This window comes from Ovis aries, chromosome 21 (assembly GCF_016772045.2).
Source record: "Ovis aries strain OAR_USU_Benz2616 breed Rambouillet chromosome 21, ARS-UI_Ramb_v3.0, whole genome shotgun sequence".
NCBI lineage: Eukaryota > Metazoa > Chordata > Mammalia > Artiodactyla > Bovidae > Ovis > Ovis aries.
Window position 1 is genome coordinate 238295 of NC_056074.1, and position 11328 is coordinate 249622.

An 11328-nucleotide genomic window follows, 5' to 3' on the forward strand; every position below is an offset into this window, starting at 1 on the left:
GGTGTTGGAGAAGACTCTTGAGAGTCCCTTGGACTGCAAGGAGATCCAACCAGTCCATTCTGCCCTGGGATTTTTTTGGAGGGAATGATGCTGAAGCTCAAACTCCAGTACTTTGGACATCTCCTGTGAAGAGTTGACTCACTGGAAAAGACTCTGATGCTGGGAGGGATTGGGGGCAGGAGGAGAAGGGGAAGACACAGGATGAGATGGCTGGATGGCATCACTGACTCAATGGACGTGAGTCTGAGTGAACTCCAGGAGTTGGTGATGGACAAGGAGGCCTGGCGTGCTGCGATTCATGGGGTCGCAAAGAGTTAGACACGACTAAGTGACTGAACTGAGCTGAACTAAGTGGGAAACAGGGCTCAGAAGGGAAACAGCTTATTTTTAACTTTTTAGCTTTGAAAAAAAAAAAAGATAAAGCGAGACTGTGGAAGGAAATATTTCATAAGCTAATAATAACAAACTGAGACCTGATACTCTCTAGGACCAAGCACTCCAGACCAGAAGGCAATGGAGAACTGCCTGGAGACAGAGCAGCCTCTGGACACTGCTAACAGAGGACAGACCCGAGCTGCGAGTTATGAAATCCCAGGACACGCCGGGAACCAGAGACTGGAACAGTGAGGTGCCGTTTTGTCTGTTTTTGTTTGTTTTTATTTTTAACTCTAACAAAGCAGACTTTGTGTGTACTTTTTTAAGATTTTTTTTCTTTTTTAAATTTTAAAAAACGTATTTATTCTTGGCTGTGCTGGGTCTTGCTTTGCACAGGCTTTCTCTACATCAGCAGCCAGGCTTCTTCTCCCGCGGTCGTGGCGGCCCCTCCTGCTGCAGCGCCCAGGCTCTCAGTGCTCTCAGCCCCAGACCCTCAGTACCCAGACCCTCAGCACCCGGACCCTCTGCACCCAGACTCTCAGCTGAAACGCTCAGGCTGCCCCGCAGGGTGTGAGCTCTGACCAAACCAGGAATCGAGCTGGCATCCCCCTGCACTGGCAGGAGGATTCCCAACCACTGGATCACCAGGAAAATCCCCAGTGGTTTTTTTTTTTTTTTTAATTGAAGTAGAGTTGATGTGTCAGAGAAGGCAATGGCATCTCACTCCAGTACTCTTGCCTGGAAAATCCCTTCGACGGAGGAGCCTGGTGGGCTGCAGTCCATGGGGTTGCTAAGAGTCGGACACGACTGAGCAACTTCACTTTCACTTTTCACTTTCATGCATTGGAGAAGGAAATGGCAAGCCACTCCAGTGTTCTTGCCTGGAGAATCCCAGGGATGGTGGAGCCTCGTGGGCTGCCGTCTATGGGGTTGCATAGAGTCGGACACGACTGAAGCGACTTAGCAGCAGAGCTGATGTGTGAGATGCGATTTCCATCAACAGAATGAGAAACTGAAAGCTTCCTCGGTAGCAGGAAGGAAGTGGGGAAGGGGCTGTTCCCTACATCCTGACGGGTGTGGACAGAGCTCTGCAGGGCCACTGGAAGGGTCCTGTGAACATGCAACGTGCACGCCTCATGTGGTGCTCGCCGCAAACACAACTCTTTGTCCCCAGAGAATGTTTCTCAAAGTGGGGTCCAGAACCTCAGACTCTTGAAGCAAGCTCATGATGTGAACCTGCTTCTCATAATATTACTAAATTGTTACCTACCTTCTTAATCTCATTCTCTCATATGTTCAATAGTGCTTCCAGAAGCTACTGACTTGGCGTATCACTGTGCAATGAATGAGGTGCAGGCAGTGGTCTGTGGTCTCCAACTGAGCCAGACATTCAGGAGACTTGCAAAACTGGGAGCCAATGCCACTCTTCTTGCTAAGCTTTTGTTTTTAAACTTATTTTTTCATAAAATATATGTTAACATGTAATGGGCTTGTATTTTAAATTAACAAATATTTTAAAAATCTCTCAGTTTTAATTGCTAATGTGATACTGATGGATATAACCTACAAACAAAAGCTCTTTGGAAATCCTCAATAAAATTTAGTAAGAGTATAAAATATAAAAGTGTCCTGAGACCAAAAAGTTTGAGAACCACTGCCCTAGAGAAACACGTTTTGCATGAGGAAGCACATCCAAGGATGCTCACTGAACCACTATTTGCAGTAGAAAAAAGTGGAATGAACCTACATTCCCCTTAACAGAAAGGTTAAGTGAACTAAGGTATAGTCATATAATGGAAAATTACAGGCAACTAAAAAGAATGAGGCAGACCTACACATAGACACCAAAATATCTCTGGGACACATTATAGACAAACGAGCAAATGACATAATATTTTGTTACAAATTTAACTCTGATAAAATGCTAAATATTATCAGATTTTTCCATAGGAACATTGAGTAGTGTAAAAGGATATACAGTAAACAGTAATAGTAGTTACCTCTAGGAAAGAGACCAACATTGGGGTATGCTTTTATTAAAAAAAAAAAAAAAAAGGGAGAGTATTAATTTCCTCTTGCTCTGAACTTTAACACAAACATACAGACACACGGCAAATTAAAACTATCTGGGTAGTCCCCTCCACCAGCACAGCAGCAGAATGGTGGGTTATCTACTCGAGAGCATCTCAGGGCAGACGCACTGCTCCCAGTCTATCTCATCAGCATGAGTCCACGGAGAACCTCTTCATCCTTCATACTGACTGTTCACCACATTCTGAGCCTATTTGGGAGCTGTAATTTTCTCAAAGCATTTCCACTTTGTTTATCCCATCCTTAGCCACCCAGCTTCTCTCAATCACAAAGATAGTAGTAATAGCAATAATCAAAATATGAAATGAGGGACTTCCCTGGTGGTCCAGTGGTTAAGAATCTGCCTTGCAATGCAAGGGACCCAGGTTCAATCCCTCGTTGGGAAACTAAGATCCCGCATGCCGCGGGGCAACTAGGTCCCCCACTGCAAGATATGCCACAACTAAGATTTGATGCAGTCAAATAAATAATTAATCAAAAGGCAAAAACAAAGAAGTGAAAGTAAATTTAATGAGCCCCCAAATGTAGAAGTTTGTCAGGTAACCTGACAAATTCCCAGTAATGATCCCCTTCCTATAATTCTGTAGCAGTACATTTTGAGGAATTTATCTACTACTTGTTACAGATGTAACAAGCTGTACAGGCAAGTCAGTCACTTTGTCTGTTGCTTGTCAATTTCCCAGTTTATTTCTAGATGTAAGGAGATACCTGGGTAAATGAGATACATAAAATCATACACTCTGGAAACCAGGAGCAAGGGGACCCTCCTAACTACTGGAAGATTCAACAACAAATGATCTTTACAGAGAGCAACCAGCCATTTAAGTCTAGAATCCTGAAAATGTTCCCGTACTTTGTAATTAGATTTATACACAATTTGTTGAAATACTGAGACCTTTAGTTTAGAGGTTTATGTTCAGGAATGTTCCTCACATTGCTATTTGTATTAGCAAAAAATTGCAAGTGGGTTCAATTTCCATACACCTTTTTAATGTTTACTTTGGTAGCCAACAGAAGGCAAGTTTGTCAGATTTAAGAATGAGGTAAAATCACCCGAAATGAAGTTTGGTTTTTCAAAAGCAGAATACAAGTTGTCAGCTATGTATATAAAATAAAGAGTTCGGGGAAACATACAAAGATTTGACAGGGGTTACCTCAGTGTTGTAACAGTGCTGGAATTACCGCTCTGTTCTACATTGCCCATGTTTTCTACAGGAAGTCCTATCTTTACAATCAGATAAATATACACATATGTAAACGGCCTTTGAGAAAAAGGAGTGCAAGCTTTAGAGAGGATGAATTAAGTGGGAAGAATCACCCCTGCGCTAACACATACCCTGTGCCCCACACTTTCTCTCCCGGAAACTGACGTCCCAGCTGCCTCCAGGCAGCCCCAAGGGACAGAGCTGAGCCCAGCTCACTCAGCTGGGGCACGGTGCTCCCAAACTGCACCCCTGCTCTGGACCAAACTCACTGCCCCAGGTAGGGGTTTGAGAAGAAAGCACTCCAAGGAAGCAACATGCAGAGGAAGGGTGGGTGTTTGAATGGTTTCTAAAAGGATGTTGCCAATCTAAATCTAGACTCTGCAAAGATTTCAAGACATATGTTCAGCTTTTGCTAAGGACAGGAGTTTCATCTGTTTCGAAATAATAGAGTTCCCCCCTCCCCCACAAATTCATCTTCTTTTCGCATTTTCATTTCTCTTTGGAAAAGAGAAAGGGATTTGAAAATAATTAAACATAGATCTAAGTCACTGAGTTCTTTAAAGTCAGGGAACAATGGGCATTGAAACAGAACAAATGCTACTGGGGTAAATTCTGTTAATTTTTAAAATCGATCCCATCATGACTAAATGTTTGCTTATAATCCATCAGTTCACATTCTTTGGTCTACTACTGTTACTCCAGTTCTCTCCAATGACATACAGAGTTTTCAAATATTTTTGATGGTGATTTTTTTTTTTTTAAGACAAACTCTTTCAAGATACATAAAATCCTGTCTTACAGACAACAGAATAACACTCAGGATCCCAAAATGCTAGAATCCTACTGGCATCTTTAATGATTCCATTCCTTTACAAACTCCACTGAATGCCTACTATGTATCAAGTTTTGTGCTGGACACTAGGGATAGTGCAGTCAACCCCACAGAGGATAAATGGTCCCGGACCCCAGTGAACTTACAGTCTGGTAGGGAGACAGCATTAAACAAACAATTATGAAAATAATTAACAAATTGGAACTTGGGGTAAGTGCTTAGACAGAAACACTGTGCTTTGAGAACACATCAGAAAAGTCCATGGAAACTTGCAACCTTACTCCTGAAAGAGGCGATTTCTTTCCTAAAACGGGGAACACATCAAAATTCCTCTTCCCCTCTTCTGAGTCATATTTAGAGGGAGCTGGAGCTGGAGGGTACACAGGCGCATTGACTTGTACTTGAAATAGTAACTCAGGAATGCAGAACTATCCTGGAGAATGGCTCCATCTTTCTGGGAACTTTTCTTTTTTCCTTTCAATGATGGGCGGGGGGCAGCTGTTACAGAGATTTATGTACCAACAAGCCTGATGTGTAATCATGGAAAATTAGGAAGAACCTACACACACATCCCTAGGAAAATGACTGGGTGAACTATGGCAAGAACATTTCACCCTATGGAGTATCTCTGCTAAGTCACTTCAGTCGTGTCCAACTCTGTGCAACCCCATAGAGAGCAGCCTGCCAGGCTCCGCCGTCCCTGGGATTCTCCAGGCAAGAACACTGGAGTGGGTTGCCATTTCCTTCTCCAATGCATGAAAGTGAAAAGTGAAAGTGAAGTTGTTCAGTCGTGTCTGACTCTTCAAGACCCCATGGACTGCAGCCCACCAGGCTCCCCTGTCCATGGGATTTTCCAGGCAAGAGTACTGGAATGGGGTGCCATTGCCTTCTCTTATCTCTGTCTGCCTGTCTATTAAAAAACAGTGAGATGACATTTCAGTACTGACACAGAAGGCTCTCCATATCATACTGAGTTGGAAAGTGCAAACCACCATGACGTGACTCAGTCTGGTTTAAAAAAATGTCTAAACTTTGTATTAATGCAAAGAAAGGGGACCTTTCAGCTGTACACAGTGTCCATGGTGGTCACCTGTAACACACGAGGAAGGCTTATAAATCCTTTAGCCTGAGAAGGTATGTAGGTACTATCTGAACAATAAAAATAACAAAAAGAAAAACAAAACTTAACACAGAAAAACATGTATGTATCAGTAGCCTCTCTGGACAGCAGGCATCCTTCTCAAAGGGGACCAGGATGCAACCCTGGTGTTTTGGCTTAAACTGTGAGTTGAGGATGTGCTGTTTGGGGACCTTTGCCCTGAGACCCTATATTAGCCCATTCTTAGAGACACACTGGAAAAGAACAATCAGCTGTGCCACCCGCTGCATGCTGAAGGCAGCCTCAACACATTCCCAAAGGTGTGCCTACACACAGCCACAGAAGAGCGGATGACAGAGCTGCCAACTCAGCTGGAGGAAACACGAGGGGAGCTGGGCACTAACAGCTCTGCAAGAGGCTGCAGCTCCCTGTCCCCTAGCCACCCTGGGTCTGGCCCAGCACCCGCCCAGGAATGACAGCAGCAGAGAAGGCTAAGCCCGAGAGACCGCGTCCCTACATCCAGAACCACAGGAGCCCAACGGGAGGGCAGCGGGGGAGCAGGCTCCCTGGGCAGGCCAGACGCCCTTCCCCGGGGTCTAGCAGTTGCCCCTGCTGCTCATCTGGTCCGGCCAGACCGGGACCAGGCAGCCAGCATCCTGGAAGGACACAGGGACTCCACCCTCCCAGCGTCTCCCAAGGCACCAGGCTGGGGCTCCAGAGTCAAAGCAGACTCCAAGGGAGGACACCTCGGCCTCAGGTCATGTACAGCCCTAGGCCAAGGGCACTGCAGACCCAGCAAAAGACCCCAAGAGCACAAATCCCATTCAGGGTCTGGTCTGTTGAAAAGTAGCATGCTTAGGGAATCAGTTTCTTCAATGCTTGAGATAAATACTCCTAGAATCCACACTTCACTTCAGAGCGTGAAGGCCATGCAGCCCAATTATGCTTGTATTCTACACAGAGCTGTCACTCTGCTATTTCCTAAACTCTTTCTAGATACAGAAATACATAGAGATAGGGAGATAGTCAGGGTGACAGATGCTGTACCTCTAGAGGCATCTGCAAAGGTGTGTTAGAAATGAGGGTCCTTTTGTGGCACAGAACTCTGACCCCCTGCACCTGCCATATGGCGACAGTCGTGTGTTCTCCAAGCCACACAGAATGACAGTCAACTGCCTGAGCCATACAGATCAACACTCAACCACCTTCCACAGAGCCCTCGACATCAAACAGATTCTCCCTTCCCCCAAAAGTGCTATCAAAGGGAATTTGAGGTATTTGCAGTACATCCTATGCTTGTAAGTCAGGTGAGGCAACCGGTGCCTCCACTCTGACCGTATCCTGCAGTTCTGTTATCAGAGAGGGACCTCAGGGAGGGAACCAGAACTGACCTCACCAAGGCAGCCCTTATATTATCAAATGACACGGGGACCCAGCAACAAGGAAGTCTCCCCATACTAGGGACCCTTCACCTCGAGCTCGTGAATTCCAGGTTGGGACCTGGCCGCTACAACCTCGATCCTGACTTGGGCTTCTGACCTAGACACAGAAGCCTGGCCTCCCTCCTTGGATGCCCCTCCCCACCTCAGCCCAGCCATTCTCCAAGGGCGGACCCAGGAGAGCTCTCTCACATGCTCCTGCATTTCTTTCACTGCATCTTAATTGAGCACTTGTTGTATACAAGACATGATGCAAGGCAAGGGGAGAGAAAAAGTGAGAGCTGAAAAAAACGCGGTCAGTGCTGAAAACGTGGTCAGTGCCGACAGCCTCTTCTCTGGCTCCCATCGCACAGTCTTACCAGCCCAGAGTCACAGTCAAATTTAAACTGTCCTCTGCTGTGCATCAGTTAGTGTGGAATCGGGGGTTTTTTGTCCCCCTACCCAGCTTACCCTCTCAGGGAGCCAGGCATGCAATGCTTTAGAAGAGCTGAGCAAAGTATCAAGCTTAACCAGACCAGGGGTCTATTTTAATTCTTACATCAATCCAACATCAGCAGCTCACCTTGCAAAAGTCTTTAAAACTCTCCAGCCACAACTCAGAAATTAAATGATTCTCCTAGCAACTCCCTCCGGAATGGCTCTGCTTGTAATTCCGGCCGCCGCAGGGCAGGCAAGACCAATGAGCAATGACAGCTCCAGGTTGCTGCAAAGGCCACCAGTGTGCCCTCCACCATGCCTGTGGGCACAGCCCCGCTCTGCCCTTCCACACCACATCACCTCTGTGATGACCCACAAACGCTGGACAGATGGCTAGGCAGAGCCCCTTCTGCTCCCACCTCCCAGAGCGTGCAGGACCCCACCAGACCAGATCCACACACTCTTTCCTGTACCTCTTCTCTCCTCTCTGAAGTCTGTCCTCTGGCTTTGTCTAATGTCATCCCTGGTCCTGCCTTCCTCCTCTCGAATGTCCTGAAGCTCTCAGTATACAGGAGTCTTCTGACAGCTTCACCCAAGCTCCTGCCACCTGGTGCTCAGAGCTTAACACTGCCCTGTCATTGAATCACACACTGCTGAACCACCTTACCTCCAGCAAGTCTGTTCCTGTGCCCAGCTGGATGGTAAACTCCTACAGGGCGGGGAGGGGACCACACCTCAAACTCCTTCAACCCCTACCCCCACCCCCCGCCAGTAAAAAAAAAAACAGCAAAAGCTCAGCCTCCCACTGGGTAAACCTATCCAAAGTAAATGCCTTTCAGACAGCCCATCAGTTAGAAGGGGCAGACAGCACTCTTAAGAGTCTCTGGAATACGTGGGCTAGAGGTAAGGTTTGATCACAGATGGTACCCAGCTCCTGGCATCAGATGGCTGCTCCCCCATGGCAGAGCCCACGTCTCCCCAACTCCTGGGTCCTCAGCACCCAGCACTGGGTCCTCAGGAAACATTCACTGAAGGGACAGATCATCTCCAGAATCCACGCTACATTGTGGTTTTCCTTTCTCCCGGAAGCCTCAACTCACAGGAAGGCAGAGGGAAAGCTTCGACTATCAATGCCTGCCCAATGACAAGGAAAACTGAAGACTACTTTTCGAAATGAATTTGGTGACTTCCTACCAAGTTGAACAATTCTGTGGTGCAGATCACAAAATCAAGCTCACTGTAACCTTTTTCTAACCAACTCTTCCCTCAACTTCACTACTTCTGTCAATATGACTCTCCAATCACTAGGCCTGCAGCCTTTCCGTTATCTCTGATCAGTTCAGCCCTTTGGGGCCTCTGGAAAGCTATACACCCAACAGCGAGGCTCCTTGCTCCTGGAAACCTCCCATCCTTTCCCTTCTAGTCGTGGGGCCCACACTCACAGGAGACCTCAACTGATTCCGAATCTTTCTGGCATCATTCCTAGCTCTAACCTCCTCCCCTTCACAGACCTTACACACTGCTGCTGCTAAGTTGCTTCAGTCGTGTCCTCTGTGCGACCCCGTAGACGGCAGCCCACCAGGCTCCGCCATCCCTGGGATTCTCCAGGCAAGAACACTGGAGTGGGTCGCCATTTCCTTCTCCAATGCATGAAAGTGAAAAGTGAGAGTGAAGTCGCTCAGTCGTGTCCCACTCTTAGCGACCCCATGGACAGCAGCCCACCAGGCCCCTCGGTCCTTGGGATTTTCCAGGCAAGAGTACTGGAGTGGGATGCCATTGCCTTCTCCAGACCTTACACACTGCCCTCAGCCTATTACTTATTAAGTGCTGTTTTCAGCTAGTCCAGCCTCTACTCAAATCATAACTTTTCACTTTTTAAACCAAGTCTTCTGTTCTCACTGACTCAGGCCCATATTCACTCTCATATGTCGGAAACCCTGACCAATCCTTCCGCCTCAGCGAGGATACTCTCTCGCTGAGTCTGTCCTTCCAGGAACTGGGCCTTCTCGGCCATCTCAAAATCTTGGCAGAAGTGTCAATTCTGCTTATCCACATCCTACGCACGGGCAGGGGCTCAGGGCCAGCCCAGCTTCTCACACAAGCTTTCCCCATCCTTCAGCCCACTGGCCACCTCCGCTCCACAGAGCTGTGTATAGCCTCACAGGCTGCCTTCCTGTTGACTCAAAACACTTTCCCCCCACCCCATCCCCCACCCCGCCCCCGCCAAAGTCAGAACAGCTGGTAAGGAAGACCAGCTGCTTCGTAGCCACGTGATCCTGCCCAGACCACCAGACTTTCAGAATCTCACAGAACTGTTGCTATAACACATGAGAATTTACATGAAGGCGATTCATTCATCTCACATTCCAAAAAGACCATCCAGGTAGAGGATCTGGATATCCTTCTAATACTGGCCAAGAGCAGTTATTTCCCATCATTCACAACCCTGCAGCTGCTGTCTCAGTACACATTAATTTAATGTAAGACAAGGGAGAAAGCACTTTGATTGGGGTACTTTTTCTCATATCCTCCATTTAGACACTAAGGAGCTTCCCTGATACAAATTTTGGGTGACTGCAGAAATGTGGGCGTGGAGGGAAGAGGAAACAGTTGTTCCAGGCAAATCTAGTGACAACGGCGCCGGTCTTAGGAGTGAGGCTTGAACACTAAGCCACAGTCAGCAGTAGGCACTGACTGGGCACACTGCCAGTAAGCCATCAGTGGGCAGCAGGGAACAGGCGAACTGGGGAGTGGGACACGAGCAAGGTCCACGGTTCGGGGAGGCGGGGAGCACGTGGACAAAGGATGCTTCAGACCATCAAATCTGGCTACCTTCCTTCCCAACGTGCATATGCCCTTGACAACGGCGAGCACCGCCAGGGGCGCGCGGTAAAATCACTTCCAGCCAGAGACCAGGGCACCTCTGATAACGCCGGCCCAGCCCGCCCCGATCCCGCCAGCCCCGGACCTCACCAATGGAGATTTCTTGCGCGAAAGCCAGCGAGATGAGCAGGAGAGGCAGCCCCACAGCGATGCACGTGACCATCTTGTCCACGGCTAGCTCCAGCCGCAGCCCCTTAAACTTGGGTTCCGAGGGCTCCTTCAGCAGGAAGTCCGAGAAGACATACTCGGTGGCAAGGTGCGCAATGGCCATGGCTGCGGCGCGCCGGGCTGGGCCGGGCAGGTTCGCGAGGCAGGCCTGCGGACTGCCGGCGTGGGGAGGGCCGTGCGGCGCCTTCGCCCGTCACCAGCCCAGCCCGCGGGTTTCGCTTTCCCTTTGCCTGCTCCCCGGTGGCTCCCACATTCCGCCGGTCTTTGCACCGTGATGCGCCACAGCCATTTTCTCCCGGCGCCTGGCCTGGAGTGTCCCGGGGCTGCTCCGCGGGCACGGGAGCCCGGGTCGCGCCCGCTCCTCCACCGCAGGCCGGGGCGCAGCCACCCCGGCAGGTCCCCGGGCTCCGCGCCGCCGCCGCGCGCCCGAGGGCGAGAGTCCGCGGCCAAACAAAGCACGAGCCGCGCCGCGAGGCCCCGGCTGCGGCCGCCCCGCGCGCTCTCGGCCCGCCCCGCGCGCTCTCGGCCCGCCCCGCGCGCTCTCGGCCCGCCCCGCGCGCTCTCCCGGAACCTCGGAGGAGAGCGAGCGCCGAGGGAGCGCGGTGTTTCCGGGAGCCGGGGGGCGCGGTGAGCGCGGCAGCGCCCGCAACCCTGGGAAAGGGGCGTCCGGGCGAGCGGCACCTCGGCTAGTCCTCGCCCCCCTCCCACCCTCATCCCCTCCCCTTCCGGGCGCCGGGAAGTTTGAAGTCCCTTCCGGAAGTGGCCTGTCACCCTGCAGACCGGACGGCCCCCTTACGCCTCACCCCCAGCATTTCTACA

At 49.6% G+C, this 11328-nt stretch overlaps 1 protein-coding gene across 1 annotated transcript in view; it reads right to left on the minus strand.

Moving 5' to 3' along the window:
* Positions 1-11065, minus strand: part of PANX1 (pannexin 1) — a 55730-nt gene extending 44665 nt beyond the window's left edge. The window contains exon 1 of the mRNA XM_012101551.4: positions 10432-11065. Coding sequence (XP_011956941.1) covers positions 10432-10612 — 181 coding nt within the window. The 5' untranslated portion in view covers positions 10613-11065. The remainder of the gene's footprint in view (positions 1-10431) is intronic.
* Between the last annotated feature and the right edge of the window lie 263 nt (positions 11066-11328).